Below are 17,033 nucleotides of genomic sequence, written 5' to 3'. Positions count from 1 at the left end.
AGAAACTAGGATTTCTAAAACAAAGGTTTGGATTTAATCATCATTACAATGACTTTACATAGATGACATTAGTTTGGGGAGAAATATTCTGCTGACAGGTTCTCTTTAAATAGAACGAATCCTTGGAAGACTCCACTCCATTTTTTTTTGTCATCTCCAGCCCTCAAGAATCCCCAACAGGCCAGGTTTTCAGGATGTCCTTAGTATTCCACAGGTGATATCATTATTATCAGTACATCACTAATTGCGCTTCAGAATATGCCCAAATCTTGACCGGTTAGGATTTACATGTGAACTGGGGTTTTGCTTAGAGGTTCCTTGCACAATACTGTCTAACTATAGACTGGATCCCCTGCCAGTCAGCCACTCATTATAGACTAACATTAACAAACACTAGTGAAGAACCTACAAGAGCTGAAGTGCACAGATAAGTATATATACAAAATATATATTTTAGCTCAATATATCATGCCTGAGAATAAAGGGTATGCCGTGTAGCTGGTTTAGTACTGTGCCCTCCTGACTGTTTTTTTCCCTGTAGAGCAGCCCTGTAACTGCAGCATGACTCCATTAAAGTGAAATAGCTGCAGTTCCCTAAACCGCCAGGTGACAACTGCCTGGAAAAAAATTAGCTGGCGATGCAGTGCTGCACACCCTTCCTTCTAAAACATAAAAACATTTGCGCCCCTACTGTATATAAAGTAATGGCATATCTAAGTGATAACCCTTTTAAGATTCATTGAACTGTATTTTGTTATCCTGGTTTACATGTGTCATTTACAAGGCTGTAGTGTGCCAAAAGACAAAGATATCCAGTTTTGCTGGGACATTCTTGACTGCGTGGCACACTACCATCACGTAAACGCAAGGTGAAGACCCAGACCGAGTGTTGGGGGATGGTAAAATAATTCCTCTAAATATTCACAGGCAACGTTCCTATCAATGGAGTACAAACAAGCCACAATGGTTCAACATTGAAAGCATAATGCAAGAACAGTTCAATGTAAGGAGATGGGTATAAATTTACACAACCTTTTAACACATAGGCCCTGTATATGATGTGCCATGTATATGGTCCATAATGAGTTTAAAATATTTTACTAAAAAAATGAAGTCTGCTCTGTCTTAGCATAATTTGTAGCTTTTCATACATTTGTCAACAGGGTGTGTACATCTGGTTGTGTAATCTGGCAAAAATTGCATAGGGCGAAATACTGGTGAAACACGTGCAGGGTCCCCCAGACAGATAAATCTTCTTTAATGAGTTTCAGGTATTAACAATTTTCAATGTCATTAGTATTAGGCTATGTGCCCACAGGAGATTAAACCTGCGGATTTATCTGCGGAAAATCATCGGATTTTCTGGATTTTCCACATAAATCCACAGGTTTCAGCATGTACAGACACTCCCCATGTTATCCTATGGGACATGGGGAGTGCTGTGTCCATGCTGCGGTATGTGCGGCTGCGGAACATGCTGTGGATGTCCTGCAGCTGCACATAACTGCATGTCAATTATTTCTGCGGAATTAACTGCGGAATGCCTGGCCCTCCACTATGGAGATAGAGGCCGGAACTTCCGCAGGTAAGCCGCAGGAATGTCCACAGGTTTACCGCAGCTATTTCACTGTACTACCGCAGCTAAAAATAGCTGCGGATTCCGGCGAGCAGCTGCGGGAAACCTGCGGACGTACCTGCGGATGTATCCGCAGGTGCTAGCTCCCATGGGCACATAGCCTTAGAAAATAGGTAATCCAGAAACCTAAAGGGAACCTGTTGGTCCAATATGCACCCAGAACCACGAGCAGTTCTGGGTGTATATTGCTAATTCCTGCCTTAACGGTGCTTTACACGCTGCAACATCGCTAACGATATATCGTCGGGGTCACATCGTTAGTGACGCACATTTGGCGTCGTTAGCGACATCGCACCGTGTGACACCAAGGAGCGACGATCAACGAGCGCAAAAACGTGAAAAATTGTTGCTCGTTGACACATCACCCCTTTCCCAAATATCGTTGCTGCTGCAGGTACGATGTTGTTCATCGTTCCTGCGGCATCACACATCGCTGTGTGTCACCACAGGAACGACGAACATCTCCTTACCTGCGTCCACCGGCAATGTGGAAGGAAGGAGGTGGGCGGCATGTTCCGGCCGCTCATCTCCGCCCCTCCTCTGCTATAGGACAGCTGCCTTGTGACGTCGCTGTGACGCTGCACGAACCGCCCCCTTAAAAAGGAGGCGGATCGCTGTCCAGAGCGACGTCGCAGGGAAGGTAAGTCCATGTGATGGGTGTAAGCGATGTTATGCCCCACGGGCAGCGATTTGCCCGTGACGCACAACCGACGGGGGCGGGTATGCTCACTAGCAATATCTGTACCGATATCGCAGCGTGTAAAGTACCCTTTACAGTCCCTGTATATACTAGCATAGATAAATAGCTCTTTAGAAAAAGTATTTCTAAAGATTTTATATCATATGCTAATCAGCGAGGGCACTAGTCCCAAGTGCGTTATACCTCCCGACTAGCCGCTCTCTTAGCATGGCAGCATGTCCACCGGGGTGCACTAACATGCTATTCAATGCAGCGCCACCAGCAGTGACACACGTACCTGTGTTCGCTGTGACCGCTCTTCTGAATGCCGGGCACTTCCAGTCATGCGCAGTAGACCTCTCTGAAGCCGGGGCGCTTACACCTGGCTTCATACTGCATATGACCATTAGTGCCTGGTATTCAGAAGCGCGGTCACAGCGAACGCTGTTGACGCTGCATTGAATAGCATGTTAGCACGCCCCTGTGGGCATACTAACATGCTAAGAGGATGGACTAGTCAAGGGATATAACGCTTTTGGGACTAGTCCCCGCACTCATTAGCATATTATAAAAGATCTTTAGAAATACTTTTTCTAAAAACCTCTTTATCGATGCTAGAGTTTACAGTGACGGTTAGGCAGGGATTAGCAATATACACCCAGAACTGATCGTGGTTCTGGGTGCATATTGCATCGGACAGGTTCCCTTTAACTCATCCAAATCTTGTTTCTTATGCGGGCGTCACAAGAGACGATCAATCGTGCGATATGTCGTTGGGGGTCACTGATTTCGTGATGCACATCCGGCTTCATTGGCGATGTCGTCCCGTGTGACACCTACGAGCAACTCAGAACGATCGCAAATCGGTTACAAATTGTGCATCGTGTACTCGTCGTTTATTTTTAAAAAATCGTTTATTCTTCCCTGCGCTGGTTGTTCATCGTACCCGGGGTAGCACACATCGCTTCGTGTGACACCCCGGGAACGATGAACTGCAGCTTACCTGGCCGGCGGCTGTGTGACGTCGCTGTAACGCCGAACATCCCACCCCCTTCAGGAAGTGGATGTTCATCGCCCACAGCGATGTCGCTCATCAGGTAAGTACGTGTGACGGCGGTTTAATGACTTTGTGCGCCACGGGCAGCGATTTGCCTGTGATGCACAAACGACGGGGGCGGGTACGATCGCTCGTGCGATCGCACGATAGATCGTATCGTATAACGCCTGCATTATACTGGATACGTCATTGTATCAAGTGTAGACAATCTTCTATGAAGTTATAAACTTCATCAACAACTCTATCCTGCTCTGATAAATTGTTACAATGTAGGCTGTTTAGGTCAGATGATTGCTTATACATCATACAAAAATGTTTCTATGCACTGACTACCCAGGGATCCTTCACAATTGTCAGAATTAAAACAACTTACGGGGTTCGGAATAAAAATGAAAAAGTATTACCATCTGGACACTTATGATTTATCAAATGTATATGCCATAAATGTCTGATAGGTTCAGCGTCTACTTTCAGGGCTCCCACCTTTTGAGAAAATGAAGGTCCCAGTCTTCTCCAATCGTCACTCAAAAGAGTAGGAGGCCATCTATCCATACATGTGTCTCCCACCAATAAAGAAAATGGGTGTTGTACTAACAGCACAACACCTTCACAACTCCTATAAACTATACTGGACAGAGCCTTGGGTATAGACTGCTACTAGGGATTTGGAGAATCAATTCACAGGACTGTTCTTTAGCCAGGTCAGTAATCTGTGATCGCTGGATGGGAACCATATGAATGACTGCTTACTTCTCGGCATTGCAATAATTAGTCAGGGTGCAGCAATGTCATCAAAACATGACACACAGATGACGTTGGGCCAGTCCAGCTAATTAAAAGAAGATCCAGGAATAATAGAAGTAAAGGAAATTCCCAGGCCTCCTGTCCAATGGTCACAGATTACTGACCGTCCAATGGACTGAATCCTGTTTTGATTTTCCCATCTCTAACGGCTCCCCACAAATTAATATACTTCTTTCCTCAGTGACAAACATTACCCAACGACTGGAGGATTCAGAGATGTCTACACAGGACAACATGCCTGACCTACTCCTAAGTTATGTGCCACTAGTCTGTGTGTGTGCCTGCTCACATGTAGTGTTCTTGTCAATGTGGTTGGGGGCTAAATAGAACAGTATTGTGGGCTGCGAGCTCTGCTTCTCTTATTAATTGCAAACCACATTTTTTGCATGAACACCCCATAAGGAGGGATAATAATCAGCATGTTTCCACACTTCTTTTGGAAAATCAGTTTGGTTCTTTATTATTGACCATACTGAGGTTTGTAGACCACGATGGAATACATGAGACTTTGCAGAGAGGAGTTGTCAATTGAATTGATGGCACACACCTGAAATGTTGAGGAATGATTATTATAAATATGACTACATGAGACTGTTCAGGAGTGGCTTTGCCTCACATCAGTACGTCCTCCAGCCATGGACATAATTAGACATGCAGGTGGTGATCACCTTAGAGGATTGAAGGAGGAGAGGGAAAAAGTGAAAATCACATGGAGACCAAAGCAAAAATGAAAACACATAGGTACTAGTATGGACTGAGCCCTCAGGAACACACAGTAGGGGGTCTTTCCCACGAGCATATAAATCGGATTAGTGAAATGCAATAAAAAATTGCATTCCACTAGAACCAATGTTATTCTATGAGGCAGTTCCAATCTGTGATTTTTTTTTTTCTCCCAGGCCAAATCCGACTGAAGAAAAAACTCGCAACATGCTGCAATTGTCAGGGAGTCTTGGCTCACTTGCACCCATACAAGTCTATTGGTGTGTGTGAAACATCAGACTGCACTGATGTCATCCAGGTGTAGTACAATGTACACAGAAACAGGCAATGAAGAAGATGGACAGATTAATCTCTCCCTCTTCTCCGCACCTGAGGTATATCACAAGATGGATCACAGTATAATGACACTCGGTCACACTCGCAGCAGAGCCTAAGCCAAGTTCATTAGCATATTGCATCCAATGCTCTCACATGAGATGCCATACGCTTGTTTGAGAAGAGGAAAATTAGCTGGCAAAAGATACATCAAAGGAGCGGTCAGAGTGATAGAAAGAGGACCAAGAGAGGGCAATGTCCTTGAGCCTGATAGAGTGGAGCAGTGAGGGGAAGCTGGAGAGCCACAGTGTTGAATGCAGGAGAGAAATCCAGGAGAATCAGAAGGGAGTAGTGACCATTAGGGTATCTGCGCACGCTGCGTTCTTTCAAGAGCAGAAAATACCGTACCCTCTGGCAGACTGGACAACTGTAAACACTGCGTTTGTCAAAAAATGCATCCAAAACGCATGCATTTTGCATGCATTTTTGACAGTGCGGTCCTACTGCAATTGAGCTCTGCTACATGCCCGCTGACAGCAGACACAGACAGAGTCGCACGATGAGAATGAACTTGGATGAACTTCACCCGACTTCATTGTCATCCCGCGGCTCTGTCTGTGTGTCGCGTCCTGATTAGCGGTCACCCGTGAAGGATTCACCAGTGACCGCAAATCCCCTGAGTGACTGAAGTGAGCAGCGCGATCAGCGGTGCCGTCACTCAGGTTACCCGCGGCCACAGCTGGAGTCCTCCACATGAGAGCGTTGGCTGCGGGTTACCTGAGTGATGCCATCACTGATTGCACAGCTCACTTCAGTCACTCGGGTGACTTGCTGTCACAGTTGGATGATCCAGCAGTGGCCGCGGGTAACCTGAGTGATGTCATCGCTGATCGCGTGGCTCACTTCAGTTGTTGCGTGGAGCTGACAGAGATTGGTCTGTGGCCATTCCTGTCAGCTTCATGTAGCAGAGCTGAAAGCGTCGTGGGACCTAGTGTGGATTACGTCGGACCTGGATGGGTGTTTGGGGATTAATAAAGTGGTGAAAGAGGGTGGGTTTTTTTGTCTTTTATTCCAAACAAAGGATTTTTTGGATGTGTGTGTTTATTTTCTTTAACTTACAGGTTAATCATGGAAGGTATCTCAGGGAGCCGCCTGCCATGATTAACCTAGAACTTAGTGGCAGCTATGGGCTTCCATTAACTCCTTATTATCCCGATTGCCACCGCACCAGGGCAATTGAGGATGAGCTGGGTAGAGTCCCGGGACTGTCGCATCTAATGGATGTGGCAATTCCGGGTGGCTGCTGGCTGATATTGTTAGGCTGGGGGGGCTCCCCATAATGTCGAGCTCCCCATCCTGAGAATACCAGACTTCAGCCATGTGGCTTTACCTTGGCTAGTATCAAAATTGGGGGTGACCACACGTCGTTTTTTTTTCATTATTTATTTATTTTACTGCACGATATAGACCCGCCCACCGGTGGCTGTAATTGGTTGCAGTGAGACAGCAGTCACTCAGTGTGTGGGCGTGTCTGACTGCAACCAATCATAGGCGCCGGTGGGCAGGGAAAGCATTGAACACGAGATGGAATAATGAGCGGCCAGCATTTTCAAAAGAGGAAAAGCCGGCCGAGCTTTGTGATAGCTGTGTAGCGCCACATCGGTGATCGTGAGTATGAAAGAGAGAGGGAGAGACCGACAGACGGACAGAGAGAGACAGACAGCGATCAACTGAAAGAGACCAACCGACAGAGAGAGATTGATCGACATCGATAGACAGAGAGAGATTGACCGACATCGACAGACAGAGAGAGATTGACCGACATCGACAGAGAGAGACTGAAAAGATCTGCGTTTTGTTTGTCAAAAAAGAATGTGGAACACAACACAAATGCAGTCCAAGTGCATTTTGGTTGTGTTTTGACCCACATCATTGATTTCAATGGGTGAAGAACGCAGCTACAACCCACAAAAGAAGTGACATGCTGTTTTTTTTCCGCATTGATTTTTGGCATCCAAGACGCTGCGTTTAAAAAAGCAGTGTGCGCATTGCATTTTCGGACTTCTCATAGACTTTGCTGGGGAAGCAGAATGCATGCAATTTGGCCCTGAAACGCTGCAGTTTAAAACACAGCGTTAACGCGGGAAAAAACGCAACGTGTGCACACAGTCTTAGATTTAGCTGTAGTAGATCATTAGAGACTTTGGGTAGAGCTGTTTCAGTAGAGTGTAAGGTGCGGAAACCGGATTGTAGAGGGTCAAGAAGAGAGTTATCTGAGAGATTGTGAATTAGATGGGAGTCACCAAGCAGTCTAAAATCTGCCTGTTTGACAGCTCACCAGCGACGATGTAACGACGCAGCAGCGATCCTGATAAGGTCATATCGCTGGTCGTGATCGCTGCTGCGTCGCTATGTGTGACACCACCTTAAAAGTTTAGAGATAAAGGGGAGATTAGAGACAGGTCTGTAGATCACAGCAAGTTTCAGTCAAGGGATGTGGTTTTTTTTTTAATAGTTAGGCTATGTGCGCACGTTGCGTAAATTCATGCAGTTACGCTGCGCTTTGCAGCGCAGCGTAACTGCATGCGTCCTGCGTCCCCTGCACAGTCTATGGAGATTGTGCAGGGGCCGTGCGCACGTGGCGTCTCAGAGCGCAGCGCTTCGGCTACTGCCGAAGCGCTGCGCAAAAAGAAGTGACATGTCACTTCTTTCCTGCGCTTTGCCGGCAGCTCCTGCTCTGTCTATGGCAGGAGCTGCAGGCAGAGCGCATGGAATCGGCGCTCACTACGGACATTTCTGCAGCGATCTAAAGCGCACATGTGCTCTTCAGATCGCTGCAGAAATTTCTGCAGGCTAGTACGCAACGTGCGCACATAGCCTTAAAGTATGCTGGCATGTTTGAAGGAGAGAAAGACACCAGATGAGAGAGAGAGGGGTTAGATGAGTGGAGACAGAGAGGGGGGGGGGGGACTGAAGGAGACATGGGGGAACTGGTCTCCTATTAAAAATAAACATTAATAAATATTGTTAAAATAAACATTTGGCATTATCATGTTCAGTTGATTGTATCAAAAAAATTATTTAAACCATATGTTACGTCAGAGAAAAGTCAGAATTGCCATATTAAGTTGATGCACCCTCCCCCCCCCAAACAAAATCCAATAAGAAGCAATCAAAATGTCATATGTATTTCAATATAATGTCACTTTAAAAAATAAATCTTCTACAATTTTTAGAATATTCTTTTCACCACAAAAATAATAAACAGACAAGTTAGTTATTGTCATAATTGTACAGACCTGCAGAATCACGCTGCCAGGTTACTCTTCCAACACATTCAACACTGTAAAAACAACACCCAAAACCAAATAGCATTTTTATCCAATTTCAGCACATTTCCCCCCCCCATTTTTATGTATATTAGATAGAAAAATGCCCCCCCCATTAAAAAAAACCAAAACAGTCCCAAACAGAATGTAATTATTAAGGTGCAATACAAGGTTTATTTGTACATCTCTGTTCAGTAGTAGGATGAAACTGAAAGAATGTTGTGATTTCCACACCTTATGTAACACATTATGTAATTAATTTTTGTTTTATTAGTTAGATTTAGGCTAGGGCCCCACTCTGCGTTTTTACCTGCGTTTCTGCAGCGTTTTGAGAAGCCCCTTTTTAAAGCTAAATGGCCTGCGTTTTGCGTTTCCATGATATTCAATGGATAAATGTGATTTCCAGACCCCACTTTGCGTTTTAATACGCTGCGTTTAATTTGCATATTTTGTGGCAAAAACCATGCATTCAAAGAAGCAGCATGTCAGTTGTTTTTGCTATTTTGGTGCGTTTTGCTAACATTGGAGTCAATGAGAATGGTCAAAAACCGAGATTCCTACAAATTCCTGCGTTTTACCTGCTTTTTCTGTGCAGAAAACATGTGTTTTGGACTTATAAAACGCATGCTTTTTGCACATTAATTTAATGATTTCATATGTCCCTTTTCACACACATAGTCCGACAATTAAATTAAAGAAAATGTATTGCTATTTTTCTAATAAATACTATATTACCACTATAATTTCATTATATATTTCTATTTTCTTTATAATTTATGAAATTATGTATTTAATCTTTTTTTTTTTTTTTGACTGTTTAAACTTTATTTAGCAGTGTCAAGATTTACAAAACGCATCTGGCAAAAAGCAGGTGGAAACGCATGTAAAAAGCGCTGAAAACGCATCAAAAACATGGCAAATACGCATGCGTTTTTAGCGCTAAAATTCTGGAAAAGGCAACTTTGTTCAAATCAATTAAGTAAAAAACGTGGGTTTAGAACTGCAAGTAGGAGAACGCAAAGTGGGGCCCTAGCCTTAAAGGGGCTGTAGCCTTCATTATTTTGTCAGCGTGGTTGTCGGCTCCTATAGGATATTGATGGTGCTGCTTTGGAAGTTGAGTATAATTGTTTTGGGTTTTTTTAAATGTGCGTGTGTGTAATACATTTTATATAATATATCTCTGTGTTGTAGGTTTTTATTTTTGGTTGATAAAGGTGTCCCTGTGGGAGGCCATATTGGAGACAAAACCTTCCTGTACTGCAGGATGTGCATAACTTAGAGCAGCTGAAATCAATAGGAGTTCATTGAGAGAGAACTTATAGACGAGTGCAGAGTACAGCTGAGCAAACAAAGTCACAACACCCTGGTCCATTGGCCACATTGGGATTCCACGGCTGCTGGACAGAGCCACTGTGAAACCCTCGTACCTGACAGCCCAGGCGTTTCTTGTGTTTGTAGGCCAAACCCAATGTCGTCGTTCTAATCTAACATGCACTGCTTCTGGCTTCCTGGGCAGAGGACTGCAGTCGGCCCCATTTACTTTACTACTGGTCCCGTTATCATTACTAAAACATAAATGATAGGTAAGATCCATTAAATTAGGGGTTAATATTATCACAGGAAGAGTTTATTGTTGACTTGCTTGTATACAGAGTAATGTTGGCAAGGTAATTAAAATATAATATATTCCTTCAAGAGGCTTGACGCTATTGGCTTTTAGTGCTGATTGTAGTACCAGAATACGTATTGTGGCGCTCCTTTTAAATGCAACCATAACAATAAAAAAAAAACTAACGCCAGTTTACTGAATAAATTGTATTGTATTGTACAACACACACACACACACACACACACACACACACACACACACACACACACACTCCTAGGTGTCAGAAAAGAGATAATGAGGCTGTCTCAAATATATTGCAGAAGATCTAAGCATTTCATGGTCTACTCTGAGGGATGCATTATTTTCTGACTGTTTGTGGCTCTGTTCTGAGAGTCTGTTTTAGTTTAGGGGTGCTGTATTTTAGAGTGGGATGGAAGGGGTTCTATTAGGGATTCAATTGCGTGCCCTCGATTACTGGGATTGCCTAGCCTTGGTGTAATAGCCTGCAGTCACTCTATAGAATGCAGTAAGTAAATGCTTTTCGCAAATATATTTTATATTTTGGGGTAAAATATATATATATATATATATATATATATATATATATATAAATTTTTTTTTTATTTATTTTATTTTCAATTTCTTGACTGTTTGCCGTTTGTGTTCCTGCACATTGCTGGCTATAGAGTGCGTTCTTTGTCAGTAAGGTGGTTCTGATGGGGAGTTTATAGCTCTTTTACCTGTTTTTTTCTGAATTCCTCTCAGCTGATTTCAGCCCAACTTTGATGGTCATGAATGAGCTTAGTAAAAGGGCAAACACATGAAAAGTCTTGGACTGATGGCCTTGTAGCCAGGATAAAAGAATAACTGTGGAAATAATTATATTAAACCCAATTGCTAAGGCCTCCTTCACACATTAGTTTTTTGCCATCAGTCACAATTCGTTGAATTTTGAAAAAAACTGATCCAGTGACTGATGTCGATGGATCCACTTTTTTCTCATTGACTTGTATTAGCGACGGATTGTGACGGATCGCCTCACGTTTCATCTGCCGTTCCACGGATCCGTTGAAAAATGTTTGCCGACGGAGACTACGTCCACAGTAACATTTTTTTGTGTACGTTGAAAAAACAGACTGACGGATCCGTCATTTGGTAGAATGGAAGCTTGTGGGCGCAGGATCCGTCGTCATCTGTCAAATGACGGAATCCGGCGACTGATTCCTTTTTTTTAAACTGAGCATGCTCCAATTATTATTTAGCCCCCAGCTTGTTGGATCCGTAGAAAAGCGGATCCGTCGCATCAGTTTATCCACAATCTGCGATAGAGCCGTCGAGAAAACGGATTGTGACTGATGGCAAAAAAACTGGTGTGAAGGGTGCCTAAGTGAGTATTTTATAAATCCAGCTCTAAAATGTTAATTAGAATTTGAGGACTATATGGTGATTTTGACATGAAGTCTCAAAGTAAGTACACCAATCTTCTCTGCTCTACGAGAGCTATTCCCTAATGCAGTGTTCTCCAACTCCAATCCTCCAGGCCCACCAACAGTGCATGTTTTCAGGATTTCCTTAGTATTACACAGGTGTTGGAATCATCACCTTTGCACTAAGTAAATCCTGAAAACATGCAGTTGGTGGGTCTTAAGGACTGGAGTTGGGAATACTGCACTAATCTATGCAATCTTACATTTTAACATCCCTCCAGCTCTAAAGTCATTATGTTTATGTACATTATACATGGTGCTCTAGGGAAATGAGTTACATGGAATCTGTCACCAGGTATTTGCCACCTAATCTGAGAGCAGCATAATGTAGGTGCAGAGATCCTGATTCCAGCAATATGTCACTTACTGGGCTGCTTAGTGTAGTTTGATTAAATCACTGATTAATTAGCAGTAGATTATCATTAGAGGACTACTTGGTGTGCTGCCAGGTAGTCCAGTATATTCATGAGCTCTGTATAGCTGCTAGATCTGCAGCATAGAAGACAATGATTTTATCAAAATGACAGCAAACATCTCAGTAAGTGACACATTGCTGGAATCAGGGTCTCTGTCGCTACATTATGCTGCTCTCCGATAAGGGAGCAAAAACCTCTTGACAGGTTCCCTTTAACTTATTTGCACATAACCCCTTTATCAGCTATCCACAGGATAAGTGATCATTCTTTGATTGGCGAGTGTCTGACCGTTAGAACTTGCACCTATCATCAAAACTGTGAATGTTTCTCTCCGATGGATCGCTTCTATCCCGAGTAGAATAGATCAGTCACATGCCAGACCGCCGCTCCATTCATTCTCTATGGAGGTGTCAAAAAAGCCAAATGGTCTCCTTACCCGCCGATTAATGGTATCAACCACAGTATCAGAAACCCATTTGCAGAGTAGTTACCACATCATTATGTAGCGATGCATTAATAGTCCATGGGTCCTACAGCATTGGTGAAAAGTATAATGGAAGTCTTGGGTAGAAACGTTTTACTTACTCTAAATTGGTTTTGTATTCTTTAGTTGGAGGTCAATGCTTCATTATGCACATCTACCGACACAAAATGCTAAAATATTGTCTGCCTGCACCTGCCACTAGAGGCCGCTCACTGCATAGGGATATATACAGGCACCTACTAGCGAGGCAGCCAACAATTTATTTGGGGCAAATTCACACCACAATTCTAGCATAAAAACTGCTTGAAATGTCACAATTGTTTTACGGAGCTTGAATCTGTGCAAACATTGCACAATTTTAATGTTTCTATCTCAATCCCACCAACGACTTTCAAAATATGCGCAGATAAAGTGGGGCAAATTATGCCAGAATTGTACGCCAGTCTCTGGCTGGAATACTAATTCTAGTGGAGGTGTCAGAGAGTTGTAAAACGGTTGAGTCTTCTGGAATCGGAGCCCTTGGCTTCTCCTGATTCACATACTTACTAAAAATTACTTGTTATTAATGCCAACATATGTCCCACTTGGGAAAGCCCACAACCCCACTCAAGAATGCCCCCAAAACATTCAGGACTGCCCATTTTGGTCAGGGCTTACATAAACCCTGCCCCCTTTCGAATCAGGATAACCTTTAATCTTATTTATTGAGAAAAGTCAGGACAGCTGACCACTATGGCTTAGGAAACCTAAGCTCACCCTAACCCTAGGTAGGGGTAAAGTGGAACCACTTTTGACATCCTAAAAACACAGCAGAAGTCTTGACCTGAGGGGTTCGGAGACTCCCACTTATCTCTAAAATGAAGAAGCAGAAGTGCTCATTTGATTATTGCTCTTCTCCCACATGCAAGAAGAGACGAGAGCTTCTGTTGAGCTTGTTTAGTTTTGGGGGAAGAGCAGCCATCAGCTGAGCCACTTCTGCAATCACACCCAACCAATCCAACCTTCAAATGGAGCCCTCTGGCCATGCCTCCTTGTGAGGTTTGCAGGTAGCAGCCTCTGAGGCATACTGATGGCATCCTGGGGCACTAATTGCTTCCTCAAAGGAGGTGCTCCTACAATTGGTGCAAATCGATTTGCAGGACCTGTTTATCAGCCAGGTCAGTAATCTGTGGTCACTGGTTGAGAACCACCTTCTACCTCACAGTATCCATCACTCTTCTTTTGATTAGTCAGCCTGGTTACTATATCACGTCATGTCAGGCCAGTTAATCAAAATGAATGGTGCATGCTGTCATGTAAAGAGAGGCTACCACAAAATACTGAAATGGCCACTATTGCTCTGATTGGTCCTAGTATTGCTCTGGTTGGTACCAATATTGAACCTTGATGGGACCCCGTATTGCCCTTGATGGGGGCCACTATTGCCCTGGTTGTGACCCGTATTGCTCTGGTTGGGTCCACTATTGCTATGTGTTGCCTTTGATGGGAGCCACGTTCGCCCTGGTTGTGACCCGTATTGCCCCGGCCGGGACCCCTCTTGCCCCGGCCGGGGGACCCCTCTTGCCCCGGCCGGGGGACCCCTCTTGCCCCGGCCGGGGGACCCCTCTTGCCCCGGCCGGGGGACCCCTCTTGCCCCGGCCGGGGGACCCCTCTTGCCCCGGCCGGGGGACCCCTCTTGCCCCGGCCGGGACTACTTCCTCCGTCTACCACACCAGACTCCGTGTAATAACCCATCCAGAGTCCTCATGCTCCGTTCTAGCACGGGTACCGGGCAGCACACCAGCGCCGGCTCGGTACACGTTTTAACACCCATGTAAACAAACAAAATGGCCGCAAGCGATAGGCGGTGCTAACGAACTGAGGGGCGGGGCATTGCGTAGATAGAGTGGGCGTTCCCTACGCCGGTCTCCCTGGTGATGACGTCGTCCTACCGACGCCGAATCACGTGATGAGAGAGTGAGTGTGCGAGTGTTGCCTACGCGCGGCAAAGGCGAGAGAAGATGGCGGACGGGAAGGGAGAGTCCCGAGCGGGGCTTAGCAATGGGGGGACGGTGCCCCCGGCTCCTGCCTCGCTACAGCCTGACCGCCCGGGGGAGACGCTGCAGGAGCTGGAGGACCGGCTGAGGGAGGAGGAGGTGTCGGTACTGTCCTCCGCTGCGTACTGCAGGCGCCTGTGCGAGGTGAGGGACGGAAGTCGGGCCGCTCTCCGGCCCGGAGGCGCTCCGGTGTTGGCGGTGTGTGCCCACGGTGCTGATATTTTGGTCGCTGACAGTGGGTGATGGGGGCGGGATCTGTGGGAGGGTTATTCCCAATTCATTCTGCCCCTGTCACAGCAGAGCGGGTCACCGGGGAGCAATGGCGGACAGCTGCACCCACAATCCCTAGCGCTGCCGGACTGGGGAGAGTGCTGCGTGCAGGCCCAGCTGCCAGGGGCTCTCCTCCGTGGCAGGGGACTCCCATATTGTGCAGCAGTGTGGCCAGGCCTGCTGCCATGTGTGATCCAGCTCTGCTGCCATGGATGAATGGCTGGGTAGGGCCATGGTGCCAGCTCCAGTGTTTACCAGGGAGGTGGCCTGTGCTGTTCTCCATTCCTCTTAGGTCCCTTGTCCTGGATGTGTGCAGCCTCATAGGTGTCTATGTATGGTCTTATTCTCCCTGGCTCATTCCAGCCATTGGGGCAATGCAGGGGCAGTTATACTACACCCCAACACTTTCCAGGGGGTGATTGTAGCGCACTCCCTATGTAACGATCTGTGACTGTAACACCCTACACCCTCTGCACTACCCCAATGATGAGAGCCAAGCAGCTGCAGGGGGAATAGACTTTCATCTTCTCCCTGTAGCCGCTGCCCTAGTAAGCTTGCTACACATGGCTTAAAATCTATTTAACTGCATATTATCACTATATTTGCTGGTAAATGGGGTTTCTGGAGGTGACAGGTTCCCTTTAGAGATCTATTCCCAGAATTAACTGTCTCCCTTATCCATACTATTTGCTGGAAGTCCAACATAAATTCCCAACTACCTACAATACAGACCAAATACAGACAAAAGGAGTTTGGATGCTTTTGCGTATGCAAACCACTCGCGTGAGCATCGCTGTGCTCAGCCCAGTGTGGCCGTTTGAATGGCGTGTACTGGGGTAACAACAGCGTGATTGGATGTAGAGTGCACCAAAAAGGGAAAAACCTCGTCCATCCTCCCCCAGAAGTGATCTGTGTAAGGCTATATGTGAGCGGAGACCTGAACTGCCCAATTAGTGACTTCCAATGGGGTTCAGGTCAAATCTGGGTCCCAAACCTAACTTTATGTGAAGTTTGGCTGATCCTGCAGAACCTGAACTTCCACAGATCCGGTCATCTATAACCTTGAGTGCATGCTTGAACTCTGCTCTCTCTGGCAGACAATGAATGGAGTTGAGTACAGCACTCAGTTGACAGTGACCACATAAACAATGAATGATACAGAGGTAGAGCGTGCATGCCAGAAGATGCTCAGCCGGTTGCTGGGGGTGCAGGTGGTTGGACCCCCAGCTCACACAATGAATGGGGGATATTGGAAATAACCTTTGTTTGGGTTTACAGTGCTGTATTAGATATGTCTATGCTAAAGTACTAGAAAATAATCTAGTGGGTTATGTCTGAATGTGGTGCTTTGCCACAGCCATCTGTGTGCTGCTTGATATGTGTATTATTGGACGGCACCCAGACCCACTGACAGCGCCCTATTCTATTCCTCCCCATTGATCAGCATAGGACGTGTTCAGTTTTTTTCCTCTGTTTTGTAATGATCACGCATGTGTGACAGCACAAATGACCCTATGGGTCTAAGCATTATCCCACGAAAAAATCTGATAGCACTGGGACATGACACGTGGATGTTACTATATCAGCAGTATGCGCTGATGGGATGATGCCAGTCACTGCCATTCAACCAGTCAATCCTCAACATTGGTATTTACGGGATATGATGTGATCAGGGGCTGTCATGGCTGCTGGGGCCAACTGAAGGCTGTTTTTTTTGGGGGGGGGGGGGGGTTGCCTCAATTTTTGTACTTTTATTGGATAATTGAAAAATAAAGATTTCATTTTGCTGCTTCCATAAGAGACATGTATGAAAATATAGAAGTCAGAAATGCAGGAAATGCGGTCATCCTACATGTTGCCAGGTCGGTTTTGCAGCCATATGTCTATTCTTACATGGCTACGTTCTACATACGGCTGTCCTCCCGGGCTGTAATGTGTTACCTTGCAGAGCCTATGCTACATAATAGTTGACACCCAGCAGGTCATCCCCAAAGTCAGTCCTGGTACTACCGACATCAAAAGGAAGTGCAGCTCGAGCATTCTGTACTTATTTGGTTACTTTGTGTGCAGATTTCCATTATTGTATGGTAGGTCTCGGGCGGACGTCTGATTTTTCTCCATCCGACAAGTTTTTGGGGGGTTTTTTTCTCCCATGTGGAGAAGGGGAAAAAATTCTCCACCATTGTCG

The 17,033-nt window shown here is 45.4% G+C and overlaps 1 protein-coding gene across 1 annotated transcript in view; it reads left to right on the top strand.

Moving 5' to 3' along the window:
- Window positions 1–14,483: 14,483 nt before the first annotated feature.
- Window positions 14,484–17,033, top strand: part of RLF (RLF zinc finger) — a 41,067-nt gene continuing 38,517 nt past the window's right edge. Inside the window, exon 1 of the mRNA XM_075336073.1 lies at window positions 14,484–14,719. Within this exon, the coding sequence (XP_075192188.1) occupies window positions 14,540–14,719 (180 nt within the window). The 5' untranslated portion in view covers window positions 14,484–14,539. The remainder of the gene's footprint in view (window positions 14,720–17,033) is intronic.

Source organism: Anomaloglossus baeobatrachus, chromosome 2, assembly GCF_048569485.1.
Source record: "Anomaloglossus baeobatrachus isolate aAnoBae1 chromosome 2, aAnoBae1.hap1, whole genome shotgun sequence".
NCBI classification, from domain to species: Eukaryota; Metazoa; Chordata; class Amphibia; order Anura; family Aromobatidae; genus Anomaloglossus; species Anomaloglossus baeobatrachus.
This window is presented reverse-complemented; position numbering and strand designations above follow the sequence as displayed.